The 25,835-nt window shown below is 44.0% G+C and overlaps 1 protein-coding gene across 2 annotated transcripts in view; it reads right to left on the bottom strand.

Moving 5' to 3' along the window:
- ACSL6 (acyl-CoA synthetase long chain family member 6) overlaps window positions 1-10,504 on the bottom strand; it is a 57,678-nt gene extending 47,174 nt beyond the window's left edge. The window contains exon 1 of one of the 2 annotated variants that reach the window (XM_063168651.1): window positions 10,439-10,504. In XM_063168651.1, the coding sequence (XP_063024721.1) occupies window positions 10,439-10,487 (49 nt within the window). In that variant the 5' untranslated portion in view covers window positions 10,488-10,504. The remainder of the gene's footprint in view (window positions 1-10,438) is intronic. The other variant, XM_063168650.1, reaches the window with a different exon arrangement.
- Between the last annotated feature and the right edge of the window lie 15,331 nt (window positions 10,505-25,835).

Genomic DNA, 25,835 nt, shown 5'->3' with positions numbered 1-25,835 from the left:
GGAAGAGTTTCACTTCAAAATTGTAAGCATAACTCAAAAAACCCCAGTTGCTGCTATGGTTTCCAGGGCATTCCCATAAACCAGAGCGATAGCTTCAGTTACAGAACAGAAATCTGCCAACAGAATCTCTACATTCCTGAAGGCCCATCCATGGAAAATTGTGCCTCAAGTAGAAATAAAAAAACGCCACTAATTCAAATAATGTGTAAGAAAGGGGAACTTTACTGCTTTGTGTGTCTTTTTAGTGGTCTCCTTTTCTATATCTTCTGGTCAGATATTATGATTTTATGTTTATACAGCCTATATTTTTGACCATTTCCAAAGAGCAGCAGGAAGGAAGCATACAGCACAAACAGAGGAATAATTGAATAATTAGGAACATTAATATTATGTTACTGGGCAAGTCTTTCTGCCTCCTCTCCCTCTAGCCCTCAATTTCCTTACACCACAGGGATGCCAGCTGATGGCAAGGTAACAAAAATAAACCCAGGATGATGAATTTATTGCTTATGCATCTCTTCCCAGCTGTCATCCTCAGAACACTTTACAGGCACCCAGAAGCTCAGTCTCCACACTGCAGCTGAGCGTGGTAGGTGCAGCACACAGTGGGGTGCAGGGGCCGTGTCCTGGCCCAGTCCAAGGGGGTCTCTCCTGCACCCTGGCATGTCAGGGCTGGCATCCACCAGCCACAGACCCCAGACACATGCCACACCCAGCTTCTGTTCCCCTGCCAGCAAGGGCCTGGCACTGTGCGGGAAAATGAGAGAAAAGGGGGGATTTGGCATCACCTCATGGAGGGTTTTTGAGAAATCTGTGGTTGGGCTGTGATTTGAGATGTCCTTAAATAGTCCAAATTAAATACTTCACTGAAGTATTTTTTTCTCCTGACACTAATAACAAGCAGTTACATTGTTTGAATGATTTTTAAACACACGGTTTATGTTTCAGGATCTTTGTTGTCGCTTCAGAGTTTCTTATTTATTTCGTTAACTAAAGCAGCAATTAGGTTATTTCTATTTTTGTTTCTAGAAAATTCCCTTTGCTGATGCCACATCCTCAAGCACCCTGCACCTTTCTGTCCCTGACACTGCTGTAACTTGCTTTTGCTCTCCTGTTTTCACAGGTACTTTCAAGTCACCCTGAAGACATTTCTGTCCATGCTAAATTTTGCAAATTCTCTGCAAATCAGTGTGTGGCTGTATTCACAGAAGTGAATTTTCAGTTCAAATGTATATGGCATATTTTTGCTGACTTTTGTCAGGGCTTTCCCTGTCTCCAGCCTCCTTCCCCATACCCGCTGCAAAAACAGCCTTAAAATCTCTTTTTCTGAATATTTTAAGCCTCCAAGATGCTGGAATGTGGTTCTAAAGGGTTAAGATGGAGGAGGCCCCCAGACAGCTTATTCTGCGGTCTCAATGACACAGAGCTTTTGCCTTTTCAAATATATTTAACCAAATAAAGTGAATAGAGGATATGCAAATGCCTTTCCCGAAAGGAAACACAGCCCTGAATTGTTGTTGGCAGGTCAGAGCATCACACCACCCTCAGCAGCCTCTCAGCTGCGGGAGATTCGGGCTGGAGGAGGTGGCGGCACAAAAAGACCCTTTTCAGGCAGAAAAAAAAAAGCAGGACTCGGGTATTCCAAGGAGACAGAGGGAGGAGGTCATTGGGATTGGCTCCTCCAGCATCTCAAAGCCCTGGTTCCCTGTGAGGGTAGAGAGGCCCTGGCACAGGTTGCCCAGAGAAGCAGGGGCTGCCCCATCCCTGGCAGTGTTCAAGGCCAGGTGGGACGGGGCTTGGAGTAGCCTGGGTTAGTGGCAGGTGTCCCTGCCCTGCAGCAACACAAGTGGGTGTGCTAGGGAGACCCACAGTGAACAAAGGTTCAGGGAACGTCAGGATGCTGGCACAACTTGGGTGACAAGCTGGTGCTCACAGGCTAGCCACAAGCTGCTCTCAGCTCCAAGGAGCTATTTGAACATTTGGCTGAAGAAAAGATAATTCTGAATGAGATTGCCTGGAGTTGTGGAGAAAGATTTTACCTAAAACTGAGCTGTATTGGTATCTTGGTTTGAAAGACAGGTGTCTGCCAAGAAAGGCAGGAACATTTCCTGGAATTCCCTCCAAATTATTATAACCTTGAAGTAAAGGGGCTTTCAGGCACAGGTATGGGGAAGCAATAACAGTTCTTTGCTGGTGTGTGTGTGTAAGAAGGCAAACCAAGGGCAGCAGCAGCAGCTGCCCCAGCCAAGAGCCGGAGCCGAGCGCGGCCTCCCCTGGGCCCAGGGCTGTCCCTGCGCTGCAGTTCCGGGCACGGCCGGCAGGGGCGCTGCTGGCTCCCGGCCGGGCTGGGCACTGCAGTGATTCCCCCAGGCCTGCAGGGGGCGCTGTGGCGCGGGCTCGGCCCCGCTGTGCCCCGGGGTGACGGCAGAGACAGGGAAAAGGGGCATCCCTGGCAACTCCCCAGGGGCAGCCAGGCCCGGTGCCCTCCCGATGGCGAAATGTCACCATGATATTTTATGAAAAATCCCTTCACCAGGATTTCCTCTCTTGGGAAGCTTCAGCTTCTCCCTGTTTTGCTGCTTTAGAATGTGATTTGGAGACTTGTTTATCCCAGCATGTGAATTGTTTTTACTTAAGGACCAATCCCAGTCCAGCTGTGTCGGACTCTCTGGCCAGTCACGGGTTTTTATTACTCATTCTTGTCTAGCCTTCGGATGTATTCTTTCTTCTATTCTTTAGTATAGTTTTAGTATAGCATCCTATCATATCATATCATACCACATCATAAAATAATAAATCAGCCTTCTGAGAACTTGGAGTCAAATTCTCATCTCTCCCCTTGTCCTGGGGGCCCTCACAGCACCACAACAGCGGAACCCCGGAGCGGCGCTGGAACAGCAGAGCCCAGCACACCCACTGGCAAACAAAGTGCAGCATTAAACCCTGAACAGTGGCAGAGGCAGAACAGCAGGGGGTCCTGGCAGGCACTGGGTGTACGGCTAAAGTGTGGCAAAAAACCCAAAATAATAGCAAAAAAATGGCCAGGGCTGTGCAGCAGCAGCAGCTGGGCTCCCACAAGCAGCCAGGAGAGGCTCCCTCAGAGGGGCTCAGGGCCCTGGGTTTTCCCCTGGCGCACCCCAGTAGATGGTGAGGGCTTTTTTCCAGTGAGGTCAGGGGTTGATAAGGTCTAACAGTGCTCTTACAAGCAAAAGCTCAGCCATGGTAGGAAAAGCATTAAAAGACTGAACTGTTGGAAACAACATAACTTTTAAATTTTTATTTTATCGCTCTAAACTTGACTTTGCCTTGGAGAAAGGAATTTTCTTTGGGATTTTTAGGAGATGTAATATCACTCTAAGGAGATGGATTTGACATACCAACAGACTGGGAGCAGCCCAAAGAAAGATAAAAGACCATCAACGGAACATCAGTGGCCACCTACGAACATCAACTCTCACAGGAATATCTACCACTCTGACAGGAACATCTACCACCCTCTGCTCCGGAAAGGACTGATAAGAAAATCGAAGAATCAAGATTTAATCTATATCAGAAGCAAATTTGGATCCAATGGAAAACTGAACATTAGGGGTTGCTCAACTCTAGACCAATGTACTTTGAAGCAGTGCATCTCTATGGGTTTTGACTGTATAAAGTTTGGGGAGAAATCCTGCAAAACACGTGTCATGGAATGATTCTCTCTGCACACCTGGGCGATGTGATTATTTCTGTGGTACATCCTGGCCAGATCAACATCCTGGCCAGAATAAATTCCCTCCTCCTCCCCCCATCCATATATTTTGTTGTCTTAAGTACCAGTTGTTATCATCTCTTGGGCATCGAATAGGACAAAATTCTCTGAGAGAAAGAAAAAAAAAGGAAAAAATCCCAATCTCCAATTTATAATTGGAGATACTAAATAAAGTATATTTAACATCTCAAAAGAGGTTCTAGTATATTTGTCTTTTTTTGTCCATCATTGCAAAGAATCTTACTACAAACTAAATAATATCCTCTCTACTTCTTAGTAATAAGTACTGTTTTCTGCAGAAAAGATATTAAGTCTGCATCATTCCTGCCTTCTGTAATTTGACTGCTTAGATCACCTCCAACTAATTTCAATCAACAGCAGAATGATTGACTGTTTCCTAGATAATTTTTCAGAGTAAAAAAAAAAGTTAAATCAGTTTAGCAATCTGCGTGCTGGTTCCTGTGCCGAACAGCTCATACTTGCCCTTGGAGATGGGGGAAAAAATAAAAAGAATGCCAACTTAGCAAATGTCTCAGTGCTTTGCCTGCTGTAGCTTTTGGCTGGGGCCATCTAGCAGCGAGTGGGACACCCAGCGGTCACAGTGATGTCAGTGTGGCTCCTGAAGCTGCTTTTAGGCATTTCATAGCCCTTGGAAAGGAGTTGATTGTTGCTCTGGAGGCAAAGAGGAGCAGGGCTCTGACCCTTACCATGTGCAGGCCTTCCCTGAGGAGGCTGTTCCTGAGCCCTGTCCCTCCCTGGGCACCATCACTGGCCCACAGGGGTGGGCACAGCCCAGGGGCTGCTCTGCCTTGTGCAAGGGGACAGCTCAGCCCCAATTTCCTAAGGGGTGGGAGAAGGAAAGGTCATTTCAGCCAGCCCCTGTGATTGTCAGCCATGAACAAGCACAGTGGCTTGACAAGGAGAGGCAATTTTCCACCCAACAGCAGGTCAAGCAACAGCCTAAAGTGAGCCGTGGTGCCTTCTGCACCCATCCATGCTCTGCCTATGCTCTCAGCAGGGAAAACTCATCCTTTCCAAAGGCAAAATATGCCAGGCTGAAGAGGGGGCACAGCCCCAGGAGCAGACAGGACGGGGCAGAGATCTGTCACGTAGGCAAGTGTCCCAGAGAAAAACAAATAGCAAGGCTATTGTTAGCAAGTCTCAACATCATGTTGGTGTCCAAATAAGCAGGATCTGGATTAGTCGTATGCAAATATGACAGGAAACTTGGAAGATTTTCGAGTAGTTTCTAGAACTTTCCCAAATGAAAATATGTTCACAGCAGGGAGAGTCACACTTATGTGGAAGGATCAGCTTACATGACACCAAGTACCAAGTCCCTGCCACCTCAGCACTTCTGCTTCTTGACCCAAGTACAGAATCATTATGGTTGGAAAAGCCCTCAAAGATCATTCAGTCCAATGGCTAATCCAGCGCTGCTAAACCCACCACTAAATTAAATCCCCTAGCACCACATCTACATATTTTTTGAACACTTTCAGGGATGACAACTCCAGTACTTCCCTGGGCAACCTATTGTGATGTCTGACCACACCTTCCATTAAGAAATTTTTCCTAATATCTAATTCAAACCTCCTCTGGCAGAACAAAAAGTCCCATTGCAGTGACTGATCTGGCTGACAGCTTTGGTGTGGCTGTCATTCCTCTGTGGTCAAAACACAAACTCAGGTGGCCAGGTGAAGCATCCAAGTGTCTGTTCCCAGGTGCAGGACTGATGCTCCCCTCCTTGCCATCATCAAACCCCTCACCAGTGAAAGCAGTGAGGGGTCTCTTAGAATCTGGCCACTAAGAGATGGATTTACACAGGTAACCCTTCACCTCTGCCACAGGCAACAGTGAGCAAAAGACCCTCTGCTGAGGTGGTTTTTCCAAATAACCCAGCATCTGGAATTTCTGCTCCTGGGCCAAGTGACACACTTGGCCACAGAGGGAAAAGTCACCTAAAAACCCCCAGATGCCTTTGGAGCTGTTACTCTCAAAGAGGTCAACTCATCCAGCGCGGATTTTGCAGCATGACTGCACAGTGCTTAGTGGAAACTCCTCACTGCAGTTCACATGCGGTGTCTCTGAGATTTTATCTACACAACCAAAGCCACTTTGTTGAGCAAATGGAAATGTGAGCTGCGCTCTTGCAAAACCATGGCACACAGGTCTGAAAAAAAAAAGAGTTTTCTTCCTTGAGCTGTTGCTTTCCTAGAGAAACCATGATTTCCATTGAATGACACACTTTTTTTTGACAAGTGGCATTTTCTTCCTGTGGTGTGGAAGATAATGACTTGGACAGGTTGGTTGGATTTAGCTTCTTTCCATGTTTATGGGATTGGAATATCCCACACAACACAGAAGACAGAAAAACCCCGTGTGGCTGACTAATCCGGAGGTTGTGGGGAATCACCATGGGGTCTTGCCAAAACCTTGCTGTGGACTCAGCCCAGGACAAGAAGGGGCTGCATTTTCAGCCATGCTTTTCTGAAGTATCTGCTACACACTGTAGCTGAAGCAGCTGCATCACTGCTTGCAAAAGCCCCAGCAGTGAGTAAAGGATGCTGAAGTGTGGCTGCAGCAAGGAGCTGGGGAGCACCAGCTCGCAGGTGCGGAACTACCCCTGTGGCTTTGGCACTCTTTCCTGACTAAAATCCCCACTCATCCCAGTGTCTTACTTTCTCATCACCAGCTACCATGTTTTCCATAGTGCAGTCTCTGGTAGGATGGTAAAATATTTATAATTTTGCCTATGTACAGAGTGTAGGAAGAAGGAAAATGAGGCAAAGCCCCTGATCTGCTTCCTCACCCACCTTCCCCAGTTCACCTTGGAGGCTCTGTGACAATGTTTATGGTGCAATGAGGCTTTGACACAGCAAATGACTTGTGTCAAAGTCACAATAACACCACAATAAATCCAAGCCTAGCAGAACATTTCCCTGTATCATGCTTACAGAATAATCACTCAGTTCCTGGAAATCTCCAAAAAGGTTTTGCAAAGACTCTGAATCAGCATATCTGGGAATAAAAGCTCCTGGAGAGCCAATCATGGCTCACAGCAAAATGCAGGAGAGTGTGGAAAGGAGTGTGAGGATCCCTGCTGGGGATTCAAGGATTTTACATGTATATTTCAAGCATATTTATATATTTATGGCCACATGCTCTCTAATACACCTTTCTCCACTCTGTTTGAGTGGTTTCACAGGGTAAGAGGGTATCTGGGTTCCCAAGCTCATAAACCCTCCTGCACAGTGGGAGAAGAGGTGAGAGGATGGAGCAGTTCAGACCACCAGTGCCTTCTCCAGAGGGGACAGGACTGGTGAGCTGCAGGAGCAGAGGTCTGCACTGTCTGCACTGTCCCTCCTCTGAGCTGTCCCTGCTCCCGGCACCCAGAGCCCTGCAGGGACAACAGCAGGGACAGATGGGTCCCCAGTGCCAAGGACCTGCAGGGCTTTGGCTTCACACAGTAGCACAAGAGACAGAAATAGCAGTGAAGGAAAAAACCTCATTACTTGTATTGGCCCATCCCCAAAGAACGTATGCAGAGCACTTAAAAATAAAAGAACAAATTAACAGATTTTTTTTTTCCATGTTGATTTCTGATCAGAAAGAGGGTGAGTAAGTTTCTTTATTTGGGTCTATATGAAGAAATAATGTAGCAAAGTTAAGAACAAAGCCATGGGAAAAGAGCTGCCCTGGATGCCTGTGAACCCACCAAAGGATAACTGCCTGCATCACGTTACCCACCATCCCTTTCCATCTCACCCAGCCTTGCCTCCAGTTACCTTCAAGATATCCAGGTGCTGATTGCAACTGTGCAGTGATGAAGGAAGAACAAGGTATTTCTCTCAAAGTGCTCTCAGAAATGTACTCACAATGAAACATTTAAGCCCTCTGGTGCTCTGCAGTGTTTGGTGACATCAAAAGGGCAATTATAGCCTTATTGATGTAATGTTGTACTTCTTTGTTTCTGGCTCACTCCCAAGTCAGCTTTCCTATTTCTGAGAGTATCCAGTTAATTCCATTTACCATCTCTTTTCAAAGCTTCTCTCCTATTTTTATTACTTGAATGTAATTGTAATATCCACAGTTCTATTGTGAAGACAAGAATCAAATAAATGTCCAGATTAGTCAGGAGCAGCAGAGAAAAATTGCTATGTCCTATCTTGTCCTGTGAGGGAGCAGAGAAATCCAAATGTATCTAATCTTTCCTTTTGATAGTATCTAGCAAATGTTCAAATGGAGCAGCAATAGAAGGATGGAGAATAAAAGCAACTAAATATACCTCAGCCAACACCATGAGCTTTGCCTCTGGTGCAGAACCTGGCACTCCACAGGCTGGGCTGAGCAGCCTTGGGCATCTCCTCTGTACACAAAGCATCACCAAGGACTCCTGTGTCACAGCACGAGAGCCAGGATCAGGAGTGGGATTGTACAAGTCCACTGTAACCTCAGATGAACCTCCCAGCCCTTTGCAAACACGCACTGAGAAATGTTTGGAGATGCACTGGTGCTGGTGGAAAGGGGCACTGTGATGGCAGATTTCCCTTCTCATGCCTCCACTCATGAGTGCAGGTGCCTGCCTGGCCTCCAGCTGCTGCCAGGAGGCAAGAGAACAAAGACTTCCTTTCTGAAAGGCAGGGCTGATAGGGCAGGCAAGAGACTCATGGCTGCAGCCACATGAAAGAGAAGAGCAGAGGAGTAATAGTAGGAAATCCCAGAGGTTCAAGGGGTAAGGTGAATTCTTGGACAATTTCAACCAAACCAGCAATGTTCAAGTCCCTAGGGGAATTTGCCATTAGGTTTGTGTATTGTTTGCTATACCACTCTGCATCCATCACACCATCCAAGACTGCACAGTAGGAAATAATTGGCTTTGTCTTTCACTGACTTCTACCATTATTTCATTGAGATGGACATTATAGACCTGTTCTCAACTTGTTAAGGCTTTCCTAATGGCACCAGAAATTATCTGAATTAAAGAACAATGCTTCACTGGGCTGTGATGGCCAAGGAGCCCCTTGTTCAGTAAATCAGCACAGCCACTCCTTTGCAAGATGACTGATGGGATGGGGCCATCAGAAAGCCAGAACCAGACATGAGAGCACCAGCTGCTGCTCCAGTGCTGAGCAGGTGCCACACTGCCAGGTCAGGCAGAGCCATTGGCTCTCTGGTGGGATCCATCCCTCAGAGATATCTCAATGCCACTGCAAAAGGCTATAACAGCACACCTCTCTTCTGAGGGCACCCATTCTGCAGACAGAAATGTTGGGCTAAAGTCATGTCCACACTCAAATAAAGAGAGCACAGCATTAAGTGAGGCCCCAAGACACACACACTTTGGGATAGCCAGATGCACAAGAGAGAGGAGCTGGGACACAGAAGAAACACTGAGATGAGAAGCACAGAAATCAATACCTCAGGGCCCATGTGGAGGACTGAGGGTAGGAGCTTACACAGGAGACCTGTTCCCAGTGGGTCCTGTTCTCCTGCTGCTGTCATAAACAAGCCTGGTGCAACAGTAATGTGGCTCAGAGCAGTCCCTGGGGCCTAAAACACAGTAACAAACGCTTGCCCACAGCTTCCCAGCCAAGGCCTCCTTTCTGTTTCACCCATGTAATTCCCTCTGGGCCATATTTCACTGCATGAGTGTTGCCACAGTTCTGAAGCAGCTGATTTAAGCTGCTGATATAAGCAGCTGTAAGGCCACTGCCTTTAATGAGAGCTAACAAGATATTTTCAGAGGCAAAATTCAGGCTAGCAATTTTAGGTTCCCTTTTCTTCAGTATGAAACATCCTTTTTCATAATCAAAAATAGCAAGTAGGCATGAACATAAATAATTACAATATTTTCCATTATCAACCCTCCCCTCAGATCACCTACCTAACGATGCTAAGGTGTTGCCTTTTAAAATAATTTCCCCATTTATTTTCCTTTGTACTTCTTGGAAGCCTGCCTGTCTAGAGGGAAGCTCCTTGATACATAAAGGGGGAAATAGCACAGACATTGAACATTACCTTTCTTTTAAACAAATTCAAAGGAGTCAATTTCAAATCGGCACAGCAGATCAATTCAAGATGAACCTTTAAATACCTTACAGAAATCCTCCTGTTTCAGACTCGCAAGAATTTCCTAACGCAGACCCTCTTGGAATCGTCACTGCCTGCCCACAAAACAATGGGATCCAGCATCACCCTCTGCCCATCAGCTCTTAACGCGCGCACACCCCTCCAAGCGCGCCGCCCTATTTCACATACCGCTACAGACAAAGTGCCCCAACAGATGCACCAGAGATGGGCTGGTGGAACGAACCAGCAGGACAGTTTGAGAGATATTATGTAATGCCTCCCGCCGAGCTCTCTGCACCAGTGCCACAGCGGCTCACGGTGCCGGCTCCGCCGCACGCATCACGCCGAGCATCGTGCCATCCCTACGCCTAGCGCCGCTCCCGCCTGCCTCCTCCCTTCACAGAGCTTCAATACCCGTTATCCCGGAGCACGGACGGACATGGGGAGCCGGACCGCGGGCCCAGAGGGCGCTTCGGAGGGTTCAGGCCGGTCCCACCGTGCCGAGGCGGGCAGCGGGTCCCACCCGCTGCGGAGAAAGAAAGGAGCCGGGAAGCAGGGAGAGGGGCGGGGAGAAGGACAAACCCCGCAGCCGAGGCGGGCCGGGGCAGCACTCACCCAGCAGCAGCCAGCCGGAGCCCGCCGAGCCCAGGAGCGGGGCGAGCATCCCTGCGGCGCGGCCCCCGCGCCCCGCTCCGCGCACTGCGGCGCGCACTGCGCACCCCGCCGGCCCGGCCCGGCCCGCTCCGCCGCGCCCCGCACGCTCCCCCGGCGGAGGGCGGCGTTTTCAGCAGCCCTCCTCCTCTCCCCATCCAGCCGAGCCCTCCAGATCCCTCCTAAAAGGGGCTATGCTGCCGGTGGTGCGCGGATGCTCATCAGAACATCCCTGCCCCCTGGGATCCATGAACGAGGCGGAGAAACTTACTTCTTTATAGCTTTATTTTCACCTTTGGCCGATGAAATTGCAGCTGGCCGGTGACCTGCACAACGGAGGTACTAAAGATGATCAGAGATGCTGAAACACAGCCAGCTTCATCAGCAGAGACAGCCCGGCATTGCCTCTAGACATCTCATCATCATACAGCTCGTGCCTACTTAAACCAAAAAAATCCAAATAAACCAAATAAATTGCAATCTCTGTGTAATACTAAATACACAGAGAGAGGGGAGAAGAGCAGATTGGTGCTCTTGACTGTTCCCTGAACAAGCTAGTTGTTAAAAAACTGATGTCCCAGCTCCATGGTACATGAAGGGCTTTGCAGAAGAAGGTGTTAAAAGGGCTGCACCAGTGGTGAGAACACATCTTGCATCCCTCTGGGAATCAGTGCCAGTGGAGTAAACAGCATGGGAGTGCCAAAGGGTACAAGAGATGCTGTCTTTTTATTCAGCCCTTTGAGTCACTAACATGGCAGGTCTGCACAGCAGGCAAAACTGCCTGCTCCAAGCTGTGATATGCTGCTGTTTAACTCTTTGGGAACATAGGCCAAGATACACCAATACAATTCCCTGCTTGTACCAGGAATTGGCACTAGTTCAGGTATGATTACTGCTGTGAAGGACACATTTCCTTTGCAGATAAAAGCTTTTGGTTTTATCAAAGGTGAAAATGAAGCATGTGAAAATTAAGAATTTCCATTCCATGGCAAAAATTTTTCACCATGTGGTTTCCTTCTGATTCAATATGGGAAGGATCTAAAAAAACTTCCTGTGTACAGAAGCCCAGCAGCTCATTAAACCTGATGTAATTTGTATTAGAGCCATCACTGCCCACTCCTGAAAGCTGTTATAAAATTGTCATGTCCCTTTTAGTCAAGGGCCCTTTGTCTTTCAAGACTCACAATCTCAAGGCAGAAAATCATCATCAAGCACTCTAACAAGTGAGCTGGAAACCAAAGAGAACAGTATCTGCTTCCTCAGACTGCAATTCTCATAGTAAATGCCTCTAAAGCAATTGGGACTTCAGCTACACCTTCAAGTGCCATCAAATCAAATATAACAGCTATAAACTAGGACTTGGCAAAATCATTTCTACTGTCATCTGTTTTGCCTGAGAGTGAGATAGATTATAGATTAAATATTGCACAGTCTAATTTACTTAAGAACATTGGTAGCCTATTCCTGCAGCCTTCTCTTTCTTGAAAATGAAAAACAGTTTCTACGCCAATTTTTACCTGCCTCTCTGTGGCAATTTTTGTGTTGCAAGGCTGTTAGCATGTCTCATCATCTGCAGGCTACCTGGATCCTACAGCTCCTGTGTCTAAGCAAGCCCAGGCTTCTCCCTGAACCACCAGTGTCCTTAACTGAGCCTTGCTTCTGGACCCTGAAATCTGTTAGCTGGAAATTGCAATACTGAAGCTAACAGATACAACAAAACAAACTGTCCTAGAGATATTCAAGGCCAGGTGGGACAGGGCTCTGAGCAACCTGATGTAGTTGAAGATGTCCCTGGTCACAGCAGAGGAGTTGGACTAGATGAGCTTTAAAGGTCCCTTCCAACCCAAAATGTTCTATGATCTTGATCTTGATGATCAATGATCTTGATCTTTGAGGAGATGAGTATTTTTAAATAATACTTCCTTAGGGAAGTTGAGGGATCAGAGGAAGCTGGCTGAAGAGTATCAGCTCCCAAAACTTCACTGAGATTGATGCAAACAGATCTGTGCATGCAGTTGCACAATGAGTCCTGGAAACACCTTTTGTTCATCTACCATAGGAGTGAAGATCATTGGCACAACAAATCCCACCTGGACCTCCATGCCCTTGCTTTGGGGAGCCACAAGGTGTCTGCCTATGCTCTGCAAAGTAGAGCTTTCCTGACCTCAGCATCTCCTGCAGCAGCTCCTCCAAGCCCTACACAGATTAAAAAAAGACAAGTGATTTCCTGTGTTTCACCACAAACTTCCTGCCTCTCTGCAGAGTTCTCATAAACCTTTCTCTAATTCTTGACTTTAAAACCCTTGCTAGCTTTCTACTTCTCTGTAACTACAGTCCAAGGCAAACTTGGCCAAACTGATTATCAAAAGGCCATCTACAGTTTTCTGAAATTGTCCACACCTCAACTGCAGTTTAAGTGCTCTCACTTACTGGTATAACACTAATGGATGTTCTGTCTTTGGAGATGTGACAGACACCTGTCATAATGATGCTGAAATTTTCCATGCTAGGAAACCACCCAGAATCTTATGATTCACAAAAGTGCCACGAATCACCACTACACCAGAGCTGTCTCTCCTGCAGGGGACCTCCAGCCACCAAGATATTAAAGCCACCACCAGTATCACCTTCCTAATACAGCAGAGGGCAACATCAGGAAAAAACTGGCCAAGGAATCTGAGCTTACACCTCTCTGAAATGTGTTAAGTTTTCCAATCCACCCCAGAAGTTGTTACTACCACAACTCTCATCTTTTCTGTTTGCATCACAGCCTAGGCTGCGTTATAGGGAACAGGCACTCTGTCACCTCCCCATGAATACAAGGCAGTTCCTACTTGCTCTCACAATCAGATACAGTAACATTAGCCTAGCTGGGAATAGTTTATTTCCAGTTTAATAACAGTTTATTTCTTGCTTGAATACATTTATGTGTCTATTCAGTAGTCAAATATAATCTATTTGACCCAAGTAACACTAATATAAAAAACCTTCAGAAGTATTCCATTCTGTTAAATATTTTAAAAAGCATATGAAATGTATTTCAAGCTGGGATTTACATGTTTTTTATTTCAAGTTTTTCAGTCTGTCTTCATTCCCAACCAGCTGGTAAATAGTTACTATGGCAGCACCTAATGCAGAGTGACTCAGCACTCCCTCACATTCTTCCAGTAGCAGCGCTGCCTACCCTTCTGGTTTCTTATGATTATAACCTTGTCTTCTCCTTATTGTTTCATTGCAGAATTGTGATGTTTAAAACATCATTCTTTCCTTGTGAAACTCAGCATTTATTGGTGGAATCAATGCAAGAATCTGCTAAATAACGATCATACCTATTCAGGATGCTATTTCTGCTTTCCTTTAATGTTGATCACAAAGGTGTTTGAATTGTTTCCACAATTTCTCAGTGTTTCTTTGGAGCTTTTTATTGCTAAGTGAGTTTGTCTCATATCAAACCACAACACAACCAGCTCCAAAATATCCCTGTCTGATTGTGAGTAGAAGCTCCCCTTCCCTTTGTTAATGTTGAAAGCTTCTTGCTTTCTGTTCATGTGTTTGTTTTTTTTTTTAGTTTTCCTTGCTTTGAAGGTTGTATTTACACCTTGGGTCTTCTCCTTTATTCTTTCTTTGGGTTTCAGTTCAACCCAGAGATGACTGGTCAATCAGTTACCATTGTTATCAAAACTCTTTGAGTGTGACCATCAGCCAATTCTTTATCTACTACAGTCATCCAATTTATCAAGTCTAAGCCCGCAAGTCATCAATTGGCAAGTCATCAAAAATTTAGAAGAATTTTTTTTATAACAGTGAAACTTGCAAAGTTTGTGGTTTCCCATCTCATGGCTGGATTTCCCCAGAGCTAGAAGGGTGTGAACTCTCCCATCATGGAGTTTTCTGTCATTGAGCTAGTTGTTTTACTGTATTATGACATTCTGGAAGAAAGTGCCTTTAAAGTGGCTGGCCGGGGATCTCAGCTGAGTTAGTTTCTCAACTTTAATTTTCTAAAATTGAAGCTGACAGATTTATGACAAATAATATAGCAAATATACGTGGGGAGAGCTAAGGTATTTTTTCAGTACACTTTATGAACATTAAGATAGTTATTTTAGACCTGGAATGCAAAAACGTGTCTGAGGAAGAATAATTAATTTTTCTCTCTAGCCCTGCAGGCATCTTTCCCTTTTCCTCAGCCATTCCAAGCCCTCCCCACCCTGACGCCACGCAGAAGCTCGAGGCCCTTCCCACCGGGTGTGCCCCTGCTCGGGAGTTTGCAGAGAACAGAGAAATGAGGGATCGTGCCCGGGCCCGGCTGCTCCCCGGGGGCTCAGGCGGCGCCTCCAGCACCACGGACAGCGGCAGCTCAGTAATTATCCTCTTCATTAACAAACCCTGTCCTTGCCCCGTTCAATCCCTGGCGGTTCTGAGGGACTCCCTGTTGTGTTCCACATTACTCCCAACATCAGAGATAGCAACAGTGATTAATGTGTTACCCTGGAAGTTGCAGTTGCTCCTTCCTTGTCTTCTGCTTCATCAACCAGCCTCCTCTTCTGCCATTTTATTTTTTCCTACCTGTGGAAGAGAAGACATTTAAGTCCATTCTGCACCAGACTAATAGAAGCCTTTAAGTTAATAAATGCTTTTGAGATAATCAAGACCACAACTAAGCCATGCCCTCAAGATGTGCCACAGCTACACCTTTCAAATCCCTCCAGGGATGGTGACTCCACCACTGCCCTGGGCAGCTTCTGTCAGTGTCTGAAGAAATGTTTCCTAATAATAAATCTTAGCCTCCCTTGGTGACACTTGAGGCCATTTCCTCTTGTCCTGCTACTTGTTCTGTGGGAGAAAAGACCAACCCACCTGGCTCCAAGCTCCTTTTGGGAATTGGAGAGAGAAAAAGTCCCCTCTGAGATGCCTTTTCTCCAGGCTGAGCCCCTCCAGCTGCTCCTCATACCCTTCAATGGCCATCTCATATAGAGGATTGTGGGTCTCTGCCTAAGGGCTGGGGCAGCAGGTGTGCTCAGGATGGGCATGGATTTATTTCCCAGAGGGACAGCACACAGATCAGTGCTATCTGGCAGCCCAAAGCCAGGTGAAGAGCAAGGACTGCCATTACAATAAATCTGTTTTGCATCTCACAGCCAAGAGAATGGTTCCAATTGCTGCTGAAAGCTACACAAACATGCTACAAGGTGCCAACTCTCCCTATCTTCTTGACCTTGAAGATTTAGATAAGTGTATTGTGGCTAAATGAAGGAACAGAAGGTGAATCAATTTACCAAGCGCAAATTTTTGTATGTCTCATTAATTTAATAAAATTTCACCTATGCATCACTCTTAGCTGAGATCAATGACCTTAGTGCCAAAATCTTCATGGCTGTAAGAAACAGGCTAGAGACAAGACCTCTACTCAACTATACATAGGAAAACTCTGTTAACTGACTGTGAAAAACAAGGAAAAATAGAATATTTCATTTTGAGGATACAGAAATACCAACAAGCATTAGATAAGAAGTGGTTTGATGACCTAGTTTGTTCTCTTGGTTTCTGTTTACATCCGTTCATTACCATTAACTCTCTGAACCACTTCTGGTGAGGTTATTCAGGGAGTGCACAGGTGCTACTGCTGCTCTGCTGCTGCCCCAGTTGCAAAGACAAAGCAAAAAGAGGGGTTTTAGAAAAAAAACCAAATCCCAGACCCACTCTTTCTACATTACAGTAAGAAGGGAGAAAACAAGTAGTTCTATTATGGTTTTTATGGAACAAATGAAAATATCTGAGTTTGACAGAAGTAATTTAATCCCATAGCCCTTCATGCCAGCTATGCTGAAATCACATTAGGAAAATAAGTGATATTCACTTTACCTCTTCTGGCTTGGAGGACATACTCACAGCTCAAATCCAAAAAGATCCTGTCAATAAAGCAGAGCAAGCTCTGGTCACACTTCTCCTGTGGCCAGAAGAGCTTAATGCTACTGCAAGAAATTATGTTACACCTCCATCAGACTGGAAGCACAGTTTCAACCTCTTTATATAGCTATAAACATACACTGTAATGACCTTTGAGCTTTCTTTACACAAAAGCTCTCCTCTTTGGATTTGGATAGTGAACAAATGCAGGTATTGTGGTTCAGCTTGCAGCTCATGAGCCACACCTCTAAAGTAAGTAAAGGACAAAGCCAAGACCTGAGCATATCCAAAAGCTCAGAACTCCTCAGCTTTAGGTGGAGTTTTAAGTGATATCTAATGTATATTAAATAATTTTGCCACAGATTTTGGCTGGAGGCAGCTGAATGCTGACCTGTTCATGGCAGAGCAGTGTGGGCAGTGAGGTTGTGTGGTTGGTGCAAAGCAACTGACTGTTCCTGCTGTGAGCCACTGAAGTGTCACCCTATTATTTAAAAAGCATCCAGGCTCTTTCAAGCTGTAAGTGCTCCAATAAAACACTGTGCCTCTCCAGCCTGTGTGAGCACAGGCACAGAGAGTGAGCACAGGCACAGCACAGAGCCTGGTCACATTTTGCTGCTGATCCATGATGTGACCTTGTCAATGACAGCAGACTGGCAGAGCAGGACAATGAGCTTTCCACCTTGTTTCCTCCTGTAGCAATCCCTTTTTGAATTCTGGTTTTGAGGAAGATGCCATCTGCTGTCAGTAGCTCATTCAGACAACTGGGAGAGAGTCAACTCCACTAAAAGCATCAGAAGTCAAAGAGCTGCAGAAATATCCTCATTGAGAGTGTAGGCTGAAATGCCTTTAATAAAAATTTTTATTACTATCTATCATCTCACATATTTATTAATGATTTTCTATTAGCTTGTACTCAAATGGAACATCTTTTAAACAAGCACTTGTGTTGCAGACAAAAAGCCCTTTAGCCCAGTCTATCAGGGCTTTTGATGTCATTTGCCTTCTTGCCATGATCATCTGCCAGCTGCCTATTTGTGCTGGTTTAATTAAAAGATAGAATTGATTGGTCATGAAATTTTTATAATAGCAAGGTTAAGAATTTAGAAAACCATTGAAAAACAAAGGTAAAAGAGGTATGGATATCTCTAGATCTGAACCTTAATATGGTTTTTTAAAAATACTGTAGAAGCATCAGCAATGAGTTTGTTGCAGAGGGAAAACTCACTGTTTACCAAGGCAACAGCAAAAGTAGCTTTTACCTAGGAGAAATAGTAGATTTTTCTAAATAGTAGATTTTTCATTCATATTTTGAATCAAATATTATTTCTTGAAAGGGAGTAAAATAGACCATATGGTCTAATGAAATGGATGTAAGGGAAACAAATCCCAGTCTCAATGAATGGATGCAGGACTCAAAAGGGGACATAAATAAAACCAAAGTGATGAGGGATTTGGATCACTTCAGTCAAAGGGAAAAGTCCTTGCATGAAACAATTAATTACTCACAAGACCATGTTTCAGCAGCAGCATTTAAAGCCAGAATTAACAGTAGCAAACAGTAGCATTGCTTAATATCCTCTGCAAAGGGAGGTGGATGAAATGTGAGGAGTGGAGTGATGCCAAATACTCTCTTAATTTGGGTATGAGGCATCATAGTAGGATCTCACAGTGATGAGAGATTGGGCAAGAAGATGGCACAAAAACCCCAGTGTTGGTATGCAAAGACATGCACTCAGGAAATATAACCCAGATGGGTACAACAGAGAGTGAGTTGGCTTTTTTAATGACATGAGGAATGTTTATGTTGAGCAAAACTCTTTATACCCTGGAGTGGTAACTCTCCCAGGTCACTGCTGCATGCAGACACATGATGCTCTCCATAGCAAAGGCTTTTATTTTCCATTTATGTCAGTATTTTGAAAACACCTCTTGAATCTTAAAGCAGCTACCTTTAAGCACTCAAGAGACCTCAAGATTTTTTCCTAGTACAGATCAAGCCATTCCTTGGAGACCAATGTTTCCTTCTGCCTTCCAGAGGGGCAGGGCAGGAGCAGCTGGAAGTGCCAGCCAGCAGCACTGCAGCAAAAGGCAAGTTGTGCTGCCTGGATAATAATGGTAAAGGCACTGTCTGCTGGTTGTTTAAAGTCACACACTTACCCCCAGAACCTACTTCTCTTTTCCCAAGGGTAAGAAGTATTGGAATTCAGTAGTTTATTAGACAATCAAATGAGATCTAGAAACCTATTTCTCAGTACTCAGATGTGGAAAACCAGACTGAAATCCTCACAGCAAGCTGAAAATTCCCCATTATTTTTTCCTAAACAGAAAAAACTGACATTGATCCATATTTGATTTCTCACCTCTGTGTTGTCACATCAGTTTTCTTGCAGCCATGGGGATGCTGCCATGGGCCCTGGCCTGCTCAGTGTGCACTGATGGGTATGGGCTGTGTGCTGCTCTCTCCATAGCTCTGTGGGGAAAGCAATCTGGGAGGCTCGGAGTAAAAATATCCTGGTTGTTTGAAATGGGTTGGAAATAAATGGTCTCTCTTCTTGTTTGTTTAAAACTAGCATAGCAATTCTAAACATTAATGTTCCTCTCAGCTGATCTGGAGGCTCAGAAACTTCCAAAGGATGTGATTAATCTCTCAAGCAGGGTTTCTTGCAGCTGCTGGGGAGCCACAAAGTGCCTTGAGACACTTTGCTCCACAAACTCCATATTGGGCCCTTTAACCTCTGACTCTCTGCATTTTTGCCATTGAGGAGCTGGGGTGCATCAGCAGCTCCCACACAGCCACAGGTATTTTTCCATCTCCCTGAATCCCACTGGTTGAACCAGGCTGGAGGTGATGCTCTTTCCTAGGGCACTTCCAAAAGATGCATCTTTTGCCTTTTGTGGGAAGCCTCATGTGTTAGCTGTCATTTTCTTTCTCAACAGACATATCAATGTTTAATCTCCAGGACAACATTTTCCATGTTGACTGGGATGCTGACTCATCTTGAAGATGTCAGTAGGTTCTAAAAATAGGACTTGGTATAAAAAGATATTTAGTAAGACTGAGAACATGAAATTACTTTTTGTTTGAAATCTCTATGGCCTTATAGAGTGCAGTTCACTGAATTCTTGACCATGCTGGTGTCACTGTGACGCCACAAGGTAGATTGCCTGGGATTTTGGGGTTTGGTTTACTTGGTAAAACAAACCCCAAAATTACCTGGGAAAAAATTACTTTAAAGGACTATTAAGCTTGCAAAAAATCGACTTCAAAGTTAGAAATACTACAGAAAAACTGCCACCCAAGAGAGATCCACCCTGAGCAAAACAGATTTCACAAATTTTTCATGGGAAAAAATAGGCAAAATATAAATAAAGAAAGTTTCAAAGCACAATGTAAGGAGATTAATATATATATGGTCGCATAAGCAAATTACATTTTAGGATTCAGTTTCTTAGGAATTATAGAATAATTTAGTTTGTAAAGGACCCTTAAGATAAGCTTCTCAGAGTTCAACTTTGGTTCTACTTGCAATAAGATATAAAAAGTGGCCAAAGAATTCACTACACAGACAAGAAATTGGATTTGTGAAATCTTTTACCAGGTAATTTTGATCTCAGACAAACCTGTAAAAAATGCCCAGGTAAAATCTTTGGCTACAAGGATCCTATCAACAGCCGCGGCTTTGTGATGATAATTCCTTTCCTGAGGTTTGAAGGTCCATTCAATGGAAAATATTCATATATAAATTCACAACTACTTGTAAAAATTTATTTTTGTTTGTCTTTACAGTTACCGTGCATGGGTGGCATTTTTCCTCTGAAACAGAAACCACCACATGACTTGTGAGCACCATCAGCTCACCATATCTGGGAAGAGGAATTTCCAGTCCTGCCCACTCTCACCTGGGTCCCAGCATGCCCAAGGCTGCCTGCCACATCAGAAGGAGCTTGGAAGAAAATTGTCTGATTTTTACCCTCATTGTTGGCAGTAGTCTGATGGCCATCAGATTCTCATCAAAACTTTCAATTCTGTTTGGCATTTTTAATGCAAAATATCCTGAACTACTTGCTGTACTTAAATAATTCATGTCTGCCAGGTCAACTTCATGGACCTCTCCTGCTTTTTGTTTGGATGTATGGTTTCTGGCTTGTGTTCTTCCCTTTGTGCTATTGAAAAAGTTTCTCATTCACATAGTGCTGCTGCAGCCATCTCAGGCTGATGTATTTTTAAAGTAAATTATAATATGTGTAAATGTAGACACCCACTGTATTTCCCACTTTGTCACAGCCACTACAAATGCACCAAATTCATTGTGAGTTTGAAAATAAGAAAAGAAAAAAAAAAAGCAAAATCAGAAAAGCAGTGATAATAAATAGTTCTAAATAGGTCTTCTACTAACTGCATAGATTATCACAAAATGTCTTAAGTTACTTCTTGGCCATATGGGAGCAAATAGCACAAGAATCAAGAATGCCTATTTTGGGCTCCATTTTGGAGCAGTGGGATCCCAAAGGGGTAGGAGGTTATGTACACAGCAGGACACACTTCCTTTGGGAAGATCAAGACTGATCCATCCATACACCTGACGTTATGGCTTTTGTTGTTACTGTCTAAATGGATCTGCCTAGACATGTCTGAGTGCAGTGGATGGTTGGATGGAAAACAGGGGAGCAGCCAGGCTGTAGCCCATTAGGAGACTCCATTTTTGCATTTTCACATCAGGCTGACAAACCCCAAGACCCCTTCTAAAATCTAGAATTCTTCACATGAATCTGAGCAACTTTTGCAGAGGTGCATTTCAGAGCAGCAAGATTTGAAGGGAGATCAGAACTGAAAGTTAAAGCTCTCATCATATCATTGCATCTCTGATATCCTCATTTGATCTCACAAAGGGTTTACTAATGACACAAGAAAGCACTTGCTATCTGCACTTGTGGTTTTTATGACAAAACCTCTGTAAAGCTTCCATGAGAAATTGGAAATAAAACTTAGATGAGATACATTAACTTTCTGACACAAATATTTCTCTTATTCTGCTCATGGTTCCCTTCCATGGGGAAGTGAGAGGATCTTAAGTTCCCTTCCAACCCAAACCTTTCAATGATTCTATGATTCTACTCCTTTATTCCCTCAGGAAATTGGTTGAGTAAATGTAATTAACTTAATTACTTAATCAAGATGACCCAATAATTGGTCTTGATAGTTCCAGGGGAAAGTTTTATATGTTTGCAAATATATACACATTTCAAAATAAGTAATTGGAAGAAGAGTAAATAAATTGAGATTACTGAGCATGGAAGAAATGTACCATTTTGCACAAGCTCATTCCAAAGTGGGCATCCCAAAAATAACTAAATTTTCAGCTCAGTTTAGTGGGAAGCTGAGTATGAGAGTAATTCAGGGTCTTGCAGTACAACAGTTGGTTCACCCACGTTTCACCACCTGGTTTCCAGTAATCTCATCACTACTGAGAAATCAAACATTTCTCTATGTGACTGCGTGTAGTGGACAGCAAAGAAGGCTGTGGGTGTGGGCTCACTTGCTACTTGGCTGAGGCCTGAAACATACAGATTTTTTCAGTATTTACTGTACTAACAGTGCAAGGTTAGTGCAATATGCTCTGTTCAGAGACATTAAATCCATCTCATCAGCATGAGATTCTGTTTGGAGCCTGAACAGAGGACATTCTCACACTGTGTCTTCCAGCACTGTTCTCCATAAACAAAAGAACTTCTTGGGCTTTGGACACCTTCGGGCACCTCTGAGCATACAGAAATAGCCCATGGGCTGATGAAATTGCACTGTTAACTGTACATAAATCTTCCTCTACTCCACTCTCCAATATAGGTCAACACAGCTCACTTGCCAGAGGTACCCAGTTTCCTAGAAAGGGCTTTTGTAGGTTTCTTAGAACAGACTTGTACCTTATTTGGAAGGAATTTGTTGTTTGACAGATTGAGAAAACTGCCACAGTGATTCAATGCTGATGATTTTATAAAATGCTCTTCCAGTTTGAAGTTTAAGGCTCTGGGGAGACTTTCTTTAAGTACAGATACAGAATATAGAATGAGCCAGACTCTGAGATGTCTCTGTAGAGGACAACCTTTGCAGACCATGTAGTCCTCTGTAACTGGGTTGTCCTATGCCACAACCTTCCTTTGAGGATCTTCCTTTGCACAAACACACAGCTGTTATTACTCATCCATTGCAGAATTTTGGAGCAAAGATTCTGTAAACCGGATGCATGTAAGAGAGTTGGTCAAAAAAACACAAGAGCTGTCTTCATAAAAATATGCCTCACAGAAAGTATTTAAGTAAACTAACCATAGCCAAGTCTGCAGGAGATGCAATTAATTTTTGAGCTTCTAAGGCTCTCTGCAGTGTGACTGTGGATGACTGCTGACAATCTGGGAAAATCCAGAGGACTGTGGGAATTTTTCTGGGAGTGGAGGAAGATAAACACAGTCTGGGACCAGTAGAAAGCTGAGGGGCTGCTTATAGAGCAATCAGCTCAGCCTGAGCTGTGGGAGGATCTGGAAACCAGTTCTCTATCAGTCTTTTCTACTAAAAATAAGGTGATTGATGAGCTTTCATATAATCATAGGATGATTTGTGTTGGAAGGAACCTTTAAAGCTCATCTATTCCAAACCCCCTGCAATGGGCAGGGACATCTTCAGACCAGGTAGCTCAGCACTGGCTCCCCTGGCCTTGGATGTTTCTGGAAATGAAGCATTTTAAAGTAGTCAGTATAGAACTGGGGGGACACTGTTGCTCACAGTTAAATTGTTCTTTGATGTGGGTGAGGGTGAAGGGATTGCTGGTCCCCTGGCATTACAGGCTGGGGACTAAAATGTTGAAATGTTTGAAGACATTTTCTTCAGAGGATGAAACATCTTATCATTGCAGATAATTTCCTACTAAATGGAGGCAAAACAATGGAGTTTTCACAGGCAGTTTCCTGACCCAGATATAATAATAATAAAACCAATAATAATGAACTTTTTGAATCATAAATCAGGGACAATCCTTGTCAGAATTGGGTGTGATGTGCTCTTGGGAGGACAAGGCATGAAGTGCAATGATTGGGGAGGCAAATGGCCAAAACACACACACAGAGTGGCCAAGCACCGCTGAAGGATCACAAACATCAGCTAGATTGGCCTGGCACAGATTTTTTGTCTTTTTTCTTTTTTCTTCTAATTTATTTTCTTCCTGCTTCCCATTCTATAAATGTGCACACTCCCTGCAGGAGGTACAAGCAAGCTGTGGAGATGTAAGGCATGGCATCTTATTCTGTCCAGCACATCTCTGCACACATAAAAAAGCATCTTGTAAAAGCCTTTACCTAAAAAATACTCCCTCAGAGTGATGATGCTGACCCCAGACAGCTACGCTGTTTTTCCACAGTCTCCTCAGCACAGCTATTTACTTACTCTAACGCTCTAGACTGAATCCAATAAAGTAAAAGTCATAGTCCTGGCATTTATCTCAGATTATCACTTCAGATTTTAACACTGGATTCTGTTGTTTCTGGCAAGTGTCCTGATTGTAGGATGTAACCAATTGCATGAGTAACTCCTTTGTACTCACAGGCCTGTTGTAAATCACTTGCTGCATCCGGGGTTTTCTTACTAATACATTTTACACTTGTTAGCTGGTTTTCAGCCAGTCTCCAGCCCTTGCCTGCACATCATGTCCCCTGCCTGGGGATGAAAGTATGTCCAGGATGGTAAAAAGTTAATCCTGAAATATGCATGACCCTGACAGCTGTACTAAGTAATTTCTCTGGGAATTACCAGAGAAGTGTCATAGATTATTGATGGAATGTGGAAGGAATTATTAAGAACAGCTGAAATACTAGTAAAATTATGAGGAAACTATGGGTCACTGCTGGAAATTACCCCTGAGATGAACCATATAGATATGGAGAAACAGAGATAGCTGGAAGAAAGCCTGATGATGTGATCTGATATAACACTGACGTGTGAGATATGCTTTCTCTTTTCGCCTCTTACTTCACATCTTTTAAAGACTGTCCAAATTCACAGTGTCATCTGTGTTTGTCATGGTGCAAGAGCTCTCATAATACAACTGCAAAAAAGATTTTTATCATAGGGTTGAGTTTTCAGGAGAGGAATGTACTCAGTGAATTTGACAAAATGCATCTGAAAAATGAAAAAATGCAAAACTGTGTGTGGCTTGAACGTACCTGACCATACAGGAATGAAAGCAAAAGGAGCATCCAGTTCCCTGAGCTGGAGGTGATACAGCACCTGCCTGTAGGCTGAGCTCCCTCCCTGTTGCCTTGTTGCTCCTTGTTGCCTTCCCTGAAGATCACTCAGCTTGGTCCATCCACAATAATGGCACAGCATGCTCAAGGCACAGTCTGATTTTAAAACTTCTTTCATTCCTAGAGAGCAATAACAAACACAAAGAGAGCAAAGCAGATCACGTCATATGTAATATTTGTTAAAAAGAATTTGCTCCTTGGACTTCTGCTTTGGTTAGTAGAAAAACATTTATTTACATTTTTGTCTAAGGCTACAGCATGTTTTCATAAGCAAACTAGGTGAAAAAAAAAAGGAAATTTCTGCATTAAATATATAACTTACAAGCAATTCATCATCAGCTTGCAAGGTCATACCTCTCCTTGGCTGAAAGGATCTGGTCTGGGTCCAGGATTCTCATCAGAAATATTGTATTAAAGAGAAAAGTACAGCCTAACAAAATTTCTGGATGACAGAGCGTGTACTTCTACTACTGGCTCTGGAAGTGCATTAGGTATGGGGAAAATACTGAGTAGGGGGTTCCTTTCCTTCCCAGGACATGGCTACAGCCTCACCCAGCACCCAAAAGTGCATCCTCAATAATCCAGGAGTGAATAAATCTCCTGGTAACACCCTGATTTTCATGTGTTACCTAGAACATGGAAAACTACAGCTTGGTTCCTCACTTGTAGCCCCAGGCTAAGACAGTGAGAGATGACACAGCCATTCTGTCCAGGGAATAGTGGATCTGACCTCTCCTTGCCAGGGCTGCAGCATCCATGGTGATCTTCCTCTCATGCAACCCAGGGGACAGCTGTTCTTATGAAATCTGATTTTTTTTATATTCACAGGTCAGCAGACTTCTGAATCATTCTTTACTGAATTTCTCCACTCCATACTCATAATTAGCTTGTCCCGTGCTGCTCTACCCATATTAAATGAAGTTTGATTGCAAAATGCCTCAGTTACTGTTCAGTTTGTTTTCTCTACAGACACCTGAAAAATCTATCCTGAGGCCACAGTGCCCTTCCTAAGAACACCAACACTTTGAGGTCTCAGTCCTGACTCAGTCAGGCTGTACTATATTTACTGAATTAGACAGAATTCTCTGTAGAGACTCTACTCAATAATTTTGGTAGCTTTATTACAAACCTTAAAAAACATAAATCTACTGATATTGAGAACTGT

This window comes from Melospiza melodia, chromosome 14 (assembly GCF_035770615.1).
Source record: "Melospiza melodia melodia isolate bMelMel2 chromosome 14, bMelMel2.pri, whole genome shotgun sequence".
NCBI lineage: Eukaryota > Metazoa > Chordata > Aves > Passeriformes > Passerellidae > Melospiza > Melospiza melodia.
This window is presented reverse-complemented; position numbering and strand designations above follow the sequence as displayed.